This window comes from Phodopus roborovskii, unplaced genomic scaffold, assembly GCF_943737965.1.
Source record: "Phodopus roborovskii unplaced genomic scaffold, PHOROB, whole genome shotgun sequence".
Taxonomy (NCBI): Eukaryota; Metazoa; Chordata; class Mammalia; order Rodentia; family Cricetidae; genus Phodopus; species Phodopus roborovskii.
In genome coordinates, this window is record NW_026125327.1 from 70,038 (window position 1) to 81,269 (window position 11,232).

At 43.6% G+C, this 11,232-nt stretch overlaps 1 protein-coding gene across 1 annotated transcript; it reads right to left on the reverse strand.

Moving 5' to 3' along the window:
* Nucleotides 1-140: 140 nt before the first annotated feature.
* LOC127213920 (pyruvate dehydrogenase [acetyl-transferring]-phosphatase 2, mitochondrial) lies at nucleotides 141-4,054 on the reverse strand. The gene is made up of 2 exons (XM_051174386.1): nucleotides 3,874-4,054; nucleotides 141-1,848 (listed from the first exon to the last, which is right to left on the reverse strand). Exon 2 carries the CDS (start codon nucleotides 1,804-1,806, stop codon nucleotides 214-216), a length of 1,593 nt encoding a protein of 530 aa, XP_051030343.1. The 5' UTR covers nucleotides 1,807-1,848; nucleotides 3,874-4,054; the 3' UTR covers nucleotides 141-213.
* Nucleotides 4,055-11,232: the final 7,178 nt, after the last annotated feature.

Here is an 11,232-nt window from a genome sequence, read left to right on the forward strand (position 1 = left end):
TATTCTGTCTGCTGTATATTAGTTGACCAATGCACAGAGACAAAAATCACTGCTAATGCTTTCCCCTAAGTCTGGGTTTCCTTACCTTCCTTTGTTAGTCAATTACTCAGCAATCTACATCTTCCTATTCTTTAACAAGGTCTGAATTCCTCTCTTAGAAGTGAGGATGTTTTAAAGGGTATTCGTGTTAGCCTTGGCAACAGGACAAGACTCTTAACCCTCCTTAAAATATGTATCAATTGACTCGGAGTTAAAAAACACCACCATGACAGTGATGTCATCCCGGTACATCCTGGCTACATCTTCTGGTAAGGTCAGCATGGCAGCTAGTCGCTCTGGCTCCATCTCCCCATACTCATTATTCCCGATGGCATGTCTGATCAGATGTGTGGCTGCATTTTGGTCAGCTGCATGGAGTCCACTGGCTTTCCTCTGCTGCAGCAGACTCTGCATGAGCCCCAGGTTGGCTGGTCTTTGGTCCAGATCCGGCTTATGGCAACCAATCTTGGATAGGTGCCCCGCCACCAGCCTTACCACATCCTCATTGCCCAGCATGTCCCACAGACCATCTGAGGCCAGCACAAGGAACTTATCTTGGGGCCTCAGCCTATGGTATGTAACCTCAGGCTTGGCAGTCAGATAGGGTGGAGTGTAGTAGTGGGGTGGTGTGAACTGGTAGATGTTGAGGGCCTCAATATCAAAGCCCCTCCCTAGGACACTACTTTGCAACTCTTTACTCCATTTTAGCTGGACATCCCCAAAGGCCCTGCAGGGTATGAGGACACCCAGCAGCCTATCATCTATGATGAGTGTCCTGTCCTCAGACTCAGGGTGTTCTCTCTTAAGCCGGGACAGCTCAGCCTTATTCCAAGCATTGTGGTCACAGGTAAGCGGTAAACTGGACCACACACCATTGTCTTCCTGGACACCAAGGATAGCCCGGCAGTCACCAGCATTTGCTACATGCAGGTGAATTCCATTGACATGGGCCATGCAAGCTGTTGCCCCAGAAAAAGCAACCTGGAGGGATAAGTTTTTTGTCACCTCATCTTCCAGAGGAGCCTGAATTTCCAGTGAGATGTCAGAATCTAGTCTCTGGAAGGAGTACATCAATGCTTCTTCAATGCTCAAGCCCATTTCCATGTGCAGGTCAAGAAGTTCCTGCCAATAGACTCGGAGGTGGTCCAGATGTACTGATGTGACATCCTTATAAATGCTATCCCCAGGATGCTTGAGCCACTGAAGAATGGGTAGCAAAGGCTTCATGTTTTCCATTGCTTCCTCCATCTGCTCCAAGGTCTGGTGGGACATCAGGGACACTGCCATGTAGTAGAAGAGCCTCTCACTCACGGCTTGTGCACATGCATGGCCACCATGTCCATCAAAAATACCAAACATTAGTCCGTTGGTTTGCATGCAGGAAGCTACACCTTGTCGGTCCTCCACTGGGGAATTGGCAGCCAGCTGGTTGCTCTCAAACCTTAACACTGAATTTGGAACTCCATTGTTGAAATCAAAAAGCTTGTGAGATGACTCGCCAGCCCGAAGCAAATCATTGACCTGTTCAGGGCTAAGCTGTAAATGGAAATCCTCTTCCTCGGTTGATGTGTGTCTGAAGGCTTTCTGGGAAGCAAAGCCACCACATGGAGTATGGTTCTTTAGAGTAGAAGATGTCCGAAGAAAATGCCTCCATTTCAGTTGATTCCTATTTGAGGCATCCCTTGAGTATAAGCGTCTACCCCCTTGAAATATAGCAATACGATTCCTCGCAGAATTGAAGATCCGGTAGGATACAGTACTTGACATTCTGAAACTATATTGGCAAGTGGAGGTGGGTTGTTTTTCAGCCTGAAAAATTAATGTTTATGAAAACTTCAAAGTTCAGATTTTTAAAACATTTCTTTTGCTAATATTCTCTCTGGTTTTATAGAGCCAATAAGAGCTTCCTGCCTTCCTCCCAGCTAGCTGCCTTGTGCCTTTTCCTCTCCTTTCCTGAGCCCTTTCTCAGACCAAAGCCTCCTATCTAGCTAGCTCCCTTATTTAATCTCCCCTGCTGTTATCTTAGGTAGCTGCCCTCCCAAGCAATCTATCTACTCCATGAATTCCAGACACATAGCTGCTAACTGGCGGCTATCCTGAGTCCAGTCCTGTACCTGGTACACAACAGGTCCTCAAATATTAGCACAACTTGGCAATTTCAGAGCCACAGTGACCTATATTTAACAGACCTGTTTCACTAGTCTCCATAGCACTGATCTATAGATGCCCAGCCCCCCTTTTATACTTATACAGGGTCTCAACGAGTTGCAAGGCTGGATTTGAACTTTAGCTCCTCCCCGTCTCAGATTCCAGAGTAGCTAGAATTACAGCCACTGGGTACTGTTCTCACAAATTTGGGAATGCTTTTTGCTGTTGTCACTGTTTTGCCACCCTGGAGGGCATGAAATTCTTGGTGTAGATCAGGCTGTCCTAAAACTCATAAATCTGCCTGCTCCAGCCTCCTGAGTAGTAATGGGATTAAAGGTGGTGAGGGTACACTTTAATCCCAGTACTCCTGAGGCAAAGGCAGGGGGATCTGAGTTGGGAGGCCTGCCTGGTCTTCAAAGAAGAGTTCCGGGACAGCCAGGGATACACAGAAAAAGAAAAGGGGTGAGGGGTGGGTTGTGTAAGTTTGTAAAAATAAAATAGAATAGGACACTTTCAGGCAAGGCATGGTGCTACATGACTTTAATTCCAGAATTTGGGAGGCTTAGAGACAGAGGCAAGCTAAACTTTGTGAGTTCAAGGCTAGCCTGATTTACATAGCAGATTGTTTTTGGCATCATTCTGGGCCAGCCATGCAGGGTGGGATTCAAGGAGCTTGGGGTGGTGATGCAAACCTTCAACCCCAGCATTTGGGAAGCATAGGGAAGTAGAGGCCAGCTACACAGAAGACCCAGTGTGGTGGCACACGCCATTAATCCCAGCACTAGGGTGGCAGAAGCAGGCAGATCTCTTGAGTTCAAGGCCAGCCTGTCTATAGTGAATTCCAGAAGAGCCAAGGCTACACAGAAAAATTAAATCATTAATTTAAATTAAATTAAATCAAAAGAGGTTTTCACTATTTTTGCCATTGGGGTACATTCTTCTAGTTATTCGGTACAGGGTTTTATATCGTTGAGCCAAGTACATTTAATCTGGCTTCCGTGCTAAAGACAATGTTTTCAGTGATAGTACAATTTGTCGAGTTTGCCATAAACATTCACAATTATTGGAGACTTGGAGCTTGTTTCCGCTAACCTGGTACTTACTAAACACCAAACTGCACGGCCTTTACAGCCACCTTTTCCTTACTTGTTTCCAAAATCAGTAGGTCAAAGGGTATAAACGCACTGTCAAATTGATTTCCCAAAGCCAGTGCAGACCATCCATTCCCCAGCCGGCTGAACTTGGGGCAGATGAGGTCATTCAGAGGCAGTCGGCCTCGGACGCCCCTTGACCCTGCAGAAAGTACAGGCAGCTGGGCGCAATGAAAACCGTTCTCCGCAGATGAGGCAGAATTTAGCGCCCCTGGAGGCAAGGTTCACTGGTTAAGAACCCGGGCTCTGGTTTAGTGTTCTGAACCTTGGCTTTCCAAGCTGTGAGACAGGAATCCACTTTGCAACGCCCAGCTCACGGGCGCTCCAGTACTAAGGAAGCTGCACAGAACCGGCTAAGCAGCCGATTCCACTAGTGCGCGGGCCCACGTGGCGCTTGCGCGCGAGTGGGGTGACCACGACCGGGGACCAGCTCGTCCCGCCCTCTCACCTCATCTCCTCTCCGCCCCATCACCTGAGGTGCCCGCAGGCCAGGCTGGGGAACATGCCCGCACCCCCTACCCGTCCCCTTCCTTACCTCGTACCCTCGTCCTCCCCTCACCAGCTTGCGCCGCTCGCACTCGACAGAGGCTCTCAGCTCAGATCCTGCGTGCAGTGCCTCCGTTGCAGAGACCGGGTTTTACTTCCCCAGAGAGGCCCCTAGTCTAGGAACCAGCACTAGAAGAAAGCTCCCTCCCGCCATTTCTTATTGGCTTAACTTCGAAGGCGGGCCCTTGATAGACATAGTCATTACCCAATGGATGGAGAGGGAAAGAGGAAGACAGAGAGGCGGGGCCTGGAGGAGCCGCCCTGCTCTCTACCCTCGGGGATACGGTAGCATTTGAGCAGCCACAACGCCACCAGGCTGTCACGTGGGACTACACCCCCAGCTTGCCTTATCGCCACACCCTCAGGCCCAGAACCTAGAGAGGTCTCTGGTTCCTTATTGTTCATTCTTGCATAGGTTCCTCCAGGTTTTGTTTCTTCTCTCCTTGCTCCTCTGCTTGCCTTATCGCCACACCCTTAATCATCAACCTTTTGGGCACTTGCCTTGAAGGCAGTATGGATGACTCTAGTTGTACTTGCCCTGACCTTATTTTCTAAACCTGCTCTTCTTCCTAACCCAGTAAAGATCCCATTGGCACTAGGAGACCCAAGTCTAAACATTAGGGTCAATTTGATGCCTCCCTTACTTGTCACATGTTTGTTTGTTTGTTTGTTTGTTTTTCCATACAGAGTTTCTCTGTGGCTTCTCTGTGGCTGTCCTGGAACTAGCTCTTATAGACCAGGCTGGTCTCGAACTCACAGAGATCCGCCTGCCTCTGCCTCCAGAGTGCTGGAATTAAAGGCATGTGCCACCAACGCCCGGCTAACTTGTCACATACTTTAATCCTATCATTTCCACCTCCTAAATACCTTCACACCATTTGCCAGTGCCAGATTTCAAGTCTCCAGACTCCCTTTTGCCAAATTACATTTAGTCTTAACTATCTTTCCTCTGGAAACAGCTAGAATGAGCCTTCTAAAATTTCTGATCTAAAATGTTGCTAACCACTGCTTTGAATTCACAATTACATTGGCCTATTAGAGACAAGTGATGGTAGCTGGCACTATTACTAGTTGGTAGCTTGGGAAAGGCAGAGGACCAGAACAACAGATATTCCTCAATGTTTTCTGATCCTAACAACAGCAGAGGCCAGTCTTTACCACTACCCTTATAAATTGTTTTAATAGAGCTTTCCTATATATGTGTGCCAGTAGAATCCTTCCTTGATTTCAAAGAAAAATAAGAGAGAAGAAAGGTCTAGAAATGGGGTCTCCAGAAAGAAAGACACACTGGCCTACCTGAGAAGCCTGAACCCCAATCTGTGAGTGATATATGTCCTGTTACTCAGCCTTAGTAACCAAGAGGATGGTTGTTTGGAAATGTTTTGTTTTGTTTTTAAGGCAGACTCTCACTATGTAGTCATAGCTAGTTTAGACCAGGCTGGCCAGCTTACAAAGATCCACCTGCTTCTGCCTCCCCAGTTCTGGGGTTAATGGCATGTGCTAAGGGCCCTGTTTTACTTACTGTAGGTTGTATTTTGGTTTTGGGTACTATGGAACTCAGAGCCTCCCACATACTGGCAAACACTCTACCACAGAGACACTTCTTCACCTCTCTCCTCTGCCCACCCACCTCATCTTTTGCTACTGTGAGACAATCTTAACAAGTAATCCGAGTCAATCTTGAACCTTAGCCTCAGGAGTAGCTGGGATTATAGACTTGTACCACCCTTTTTGGAACTATAAAAAAAAAATAACATTCAGGCTCACTTTAAAGCAAATAAGAAAAAGAAAAATCAAATAAGAATTAAAATGAGCTATTGATTTAGGCCAGTCAACCCTAACAAATACAAAATCACAATGTAAAAAGATGGGCATGGTCTGATCATGAGTTAGAGGCCCATCTGGGCTACATACCAACACTGTTAACAAACAAAAAGCCAGGGGTGGTAGCACATTCCTTTAACCCCAGAACTCCAAACAAGTTGGAGTTCTGTAAATTCAAGCCCAGCCTAGTCTACATAGTGAGTTCAGGAATGTCAGGACTACATAGTGAGTAGCTTACTGTTTCAAAAACAAGCAAACAAAGCAAAAACTACAGTGAAAGGGAACTACAAAACCCAGTAACACCTAACCTGTTAGCTTCATACTGTCCTTTTTTTTTTTTTTTTTTTTTTAAGACAGGGTTTCTCTGTGGCTTTGGAGGCTGTCCTGGAACTAGCTCTTATAGATCAGGCTGGTCTCAAACTCACAGAGATCCGCCTGCCTCTGCCTCCCCGAGTGCTGGGATTAAAGGTGTGCCACCACTGACAGGCTTGTTTTATCTTTCTTGATAATAATTTATTACCATTTAACATCCAGTCCTGCATTTCTAGGGATCCTCATAGCCTTTTCATATTTAATGCAGGATAAGATCAACATGGATTAATTTGACTTTAAGTGGAGAGCATGGCCGTTGGGTCGTGCAACTGAAAGCAGAGACCACAGAGGGTAGGACTAGAGAGAAGCTGGGATTACAGCTGATGAGAATTCTGTGGTGTTCAGTTGGAGCCTCTAGTTTGCCCCTGCAGTCTGGGAAGCCCCCCCCCCATGCAAACCCTGCCTGCTCAGAGAGTCTCTGAACAAGGGAACAGTGCCAAAAGTCCATTTCCACATTCTTAGCAGCTATTACAACTTCCTGCCCTGGTGCTGCCAGCTGCCCAAGTCCTCACCTAAGTGATCAGGTTTTGTTTGTTTGTTTGTTTGTTTGTTTGTTTTAACCACACTGGGGCACAACCCCAGCTGGTGGCAGACACATCACTACCCCTCACCTACAATCTATAAAACTTTCCGGCCCCGGCCTGGGTGCACAGTTTCTCTGGCCTCAATCTTTGGGATCAATGAGCTTGCCCGGGAGTTGCTTTGTTCAATATACATGCTGTTATACTTTTTCAGTTCTGCTTGATCTGGTTTACTGGGTCAGTGGAGAAACATGGGGGGCGGGGGACATAAAACCTATTATTTGGGTTGTAATCCTCACCTAAGTAAGATATGAACACATGCTTCCCACCTGTAATGTACACCTAATTTTCTTTTTGTTGTGGTCTGAGGGCTGACTACTTGGTATTGGATAGCCATCTGGGGGCTTCTTCCCTGAGGAAGCCTATTTCTCCTGCTCTTTGCATTCCTTAGTTGTCTACTACTCTGTTTCAAGGGTTGGGGCTCCATAAAATATTGCCCTTCCATGTTACCATGTTCATAATTTGCTGTGAGATTTAATCTCCTAGAAATGTCAGAAGCTACTCTCTTGAAGTTTCATCAACATGGCTGCCTAAAAAAGATCTGAACAAGAAGAACGCAATGAACATGGTAACATGGAAAGGGAAATTTTTTATGTGGTTTACTATACTGGTCTCTGTTGCAAAGAGACGTTTCTTTGTGAAAAAGTGAGGTCTACACATATATGAAGATTTGAAAGTAGGAGCCATAATAAGAGAGAACCTGAGACCTTTACCTTTCTGGGTTTGTGTTACTTCACTCAATATGATCATTTTTAGTTTCACCTATTTATCTGCAAATTTCACATTTATATAGTTGGTTAATATTCCATAGGGTACATGTAAACCTTTTTCTTTTTCCTTTTTTTTTTTTTGGTTTTTCAAGACAGGGTTTCTCTGTATAGCTTTGGAGCCTCTCCTGGAACTAGCTCTGTAGACCAGGCTGGCCTCGAACTCACATAGATCTGCCTGCCTCTATCTTCCAAGGGTGCCACCAACGTTCAGCTGTACACATTTTTCTTATCCATTTATCAGTTGAAAGACACTTACTTTGTTTTCATGTCCTAGCTGTCATGAATAAAGCAACAGTGAACATGACTAAGCAAGTAACCATGGAGTCAGATGTTGAGTCTCTTGGGCATATGCTGAGAAGTGGTATAGCTGGGTCATATGGAAGGGTTAGTTTTAGCTTTCTTTCTTTCTTTCTTTATCTCTCTCTTTCTCTCTTTCATTCTTCCTTCCTTTCTCCCTTCCTTTCCTTTTATTGAAAATAGGTTTCTTAGCCCAGCACTAGGGAGGCAGAGGCAGGCAATTTCTGTGAGTTCAAGGCCAGCCTGGTCTACAGAGCTAGTTCCAGGGCAGCTAGGGCTACACAGAGGAACCCTGTCTCAAAAACACTAAAAAAGAAAAGAAAAACAAAACAAAACAAAACAAAACAAAGAAAAAAGGTTTCTTTCTTTTCTCTCACAGTTTCTCCCCACCTCCCTTTCTATCCAGGTCCACCCCCCCCTTTCTGTCTCTCATTAGAAAATACACATGCTTCTAAGAGATAGTAAAAAAAAATAAGTTAAAACAAAAACTAACATGGCTGGATGGTGGTGGCACATGCCCTTAATCCCAGCACTCGGGAGGCAGAGACAGGAGATCTCTGTGAGTTTGAGGTCAGCACGGTCTACAGAGCTAGTTCAGGCCAGTCAGAGCTGTTACACAGCAAAACCCTGTCTCTAAAAACCAGCAAACAAACAAAACCTAATGCACCAGAATAGGACAAAGCAAACAAAGCAGGAGAAGAGCCCATGAAAAGGTATAGGAAACAGGAATAGATTCAGAGACCCACTCACTTGAACACTCAGGCATTGTGGAATATTATTTTAACTAGGCAAGGGTGTTGTTACATTTATTTATGCTGCAGAATATTACATTAACTGTGTAAAGGTGTGTTACTTTTGTTTATGCTGCACGTGTTTAATGATGTAAGGATGTTTGCTTAATTATATAAAGATATATTACATTTGTTTCCTCTTGCCTGCCTAGGGCATCTGATTGCTCTAATAAAAAGCTAGATGGCAATAGCTAGTTAGGAGAGGGATAGGCAAGGCTGGCGGGCAGATAGAATAAATAGGAGAAATCTAGGCTCAAGAAGAAAAATGAGAAAAGGGAGGAAAGAATGAGGGACCAGAAGCCAGGCAGGTAGTCACTGCCAGCCAGTAGACAAGACATACAGAAAGAAAGTAAGAAAGGTAATAAGCCCTGAGGTAAAAGTGATAAAGAGAAACAAGTTAATTTAAGTAAAAATAGCTAGGCAGAAACGAGTGTAGGCTAGGCCAAGCATTCAAAACTAATACTAAGACTCTGTCATTATTTAGGAGCTGGTTGATGGCCCAAAAGAAAAAGCCTGGTACACTCAGGAATCTCACAAAAAACACTAAATTGGAATCCACTAAACTGGAATACTCAAAGGATCTGTAGGGTAAAAGAGAGGATATATATGTATTTGGTGGGTTGAAAGAAAATAGCCTCCAAAGGGAGTGGCACTATTAGGAGGGATGGTGTTGTTGGAGTAGGTGGGGTCTTGTTAGAGGAAGTATGTACCTGTGGAGGCAGACTTTGAGGTTTCATATATGCTTAAGACACTGCCTAATGTCTCAAACCACTTCCTGTTGCCTGTGAGTTTAAGACGTAGGACTCTTAGCAGGGCATTGGTGGTGCATGCCTTTAATCCCAGCACTTGGGAGGCAGAGGCAAGAGGATCTCTCTGAGTTCAAGGCCAGCCTTGTCTATGGAGCTAATTCCAGATAAAAGACTCGTGGCCAGAAAAAGAAAAAGATTTACAGTAAAGACAGATTCACATTAAGAAAAAGCGCTAAAAGTTTATAGTGTGTTTTAAAAAATACGTAGGCTTGGGAGAGAATAAAAAAATGGTTTTAAAAAGACAGGAACTGGGTGTGGTGGCACACACCTTTAATCCCAGCAATCGGGAGACAGAGGCAAGCAGATCTCTGTGATTTGCAAAGTAAACCTGGTATGCAGAATGAATTCCAGGACAGATAAAAGTTACACAGAGAAACCCTGTCTCAAAAAATAAAAAGTAAAATAAACGGAGTAATAATAAAGCCACGTAAAGATGAAAAGCTCAGAGAGAATCTGGTTACTGTATGATATTATATTGTCTTTGCATTGTTTGACTGCTGAGGAAACAACAACTGTTAAAACAAATGCTGCTTGATTAATTCAATTTATATATTTTAAAAATGCTTTGACTCAAAAATTTAAGTCTAAGGACAAGTTACTGGGGGAAAGGATTTTTATTTTTGTCTCCACAGAAAAATAAAAAGCTGTGGATTCCTCCAGACTAATGTGGTTTGAGCAAGCCAGACCCCCTGATACAGCGTTCCTGGTGATCCAACATTCAAAACAGTTGGGACAAGGCAACCTTACAGATTACAGCCAGGATTTCTGCATCTCCTTCGGATCCCCCATGACAGCGCCCCCTATCAGCAGGAAGTAGTTTGGAAAGAATGACGCCCAAATTCCCAAATACTGTTTATAAATGTTTGTTTTCATTTAAATGGTGTTGGTTATAAATGGTTAATGATCACAACCAATATTTTTTAAAGGTAAAAAGGGAATTATGGTATAGATATGAATACTTTGTTTTGGAATGGATTTTCATTTATTGATACTATTTAAGGTCAATTTTGTGATGTGTATATTCTCCTTTTGATTAGGTATTGTGTTTATATAGCTCATTTAGAAATTTAATGTGCAATTTAGCACAGATTATAGATATTACCTATGATAGTCAAAGCTTAAAATTAAGTTAATTAGGTTTTTCAAGATACACAGAAATATATTTGAGATAAATAGGAATTCTTCAAACATTTCAAAGACCTACAGAATATGGCATTTAAAATGGTTTAGGATTTTTCTTGACAGTGAGACATAATTGCTCCTGGCAACACTACCTGTGTCAGAAAGGAAGATGCACATCGAAGAAATGCGTTATGAAGTTTACTTCCAATATGGCAAGACTAGCCATTTGGACAAGATACTGCTCTTGTCTGGACTGTTTGACTTTATGTTGTATAAACTGTACATGCAGGACCCACAGAAAAGTGACTGCTGATTCAAGATGGACATTGCTATAGAGTTCCTGCTTCATGGAAGAGTCTGCCAGACAGTCTGCAGGACACAGAGGAAAGTGACTGACAAACTGCCAATACAAGAAGACAGTTTAAAGTTTCCTACTTTGCTGAAGAGTCTGCCAGACACACTATGACCTATGGGCTGATGATGGAAGATTACAGAAGAACTTCAGGTGACTGACAAGGCAAGATGTCTCTGTCATTTCTAGAGTTTATATACTATCCTTCTGTGGTCTTTGAGGGAATTGAAGACAAATAGGATAGATGATAGAATATTTTCTTTTAATCTTGTTAAATGTTAAATGTTAATGGACTAAATATTGTTAACTGTGATTTTTACTTGATAACTGTTGTGTCATATATTTTGCTATGTTAAGGTTAAAACCCTTCTTTTTATTTAGACAGAAAAGAGGAGATGATGGGAGATGTCATTCTGTATATATTTCTCAT

Bases quoted from the DNA above. Each gene is read 5' to 3' on its own strand.
- LOC127213920 (XM_051174386.1), bottom strand. From the start codon at position 1,806: ATGTCAAGTACTGTATCCTACCGGATCTTCAATTCTGCGAGGAATCGT.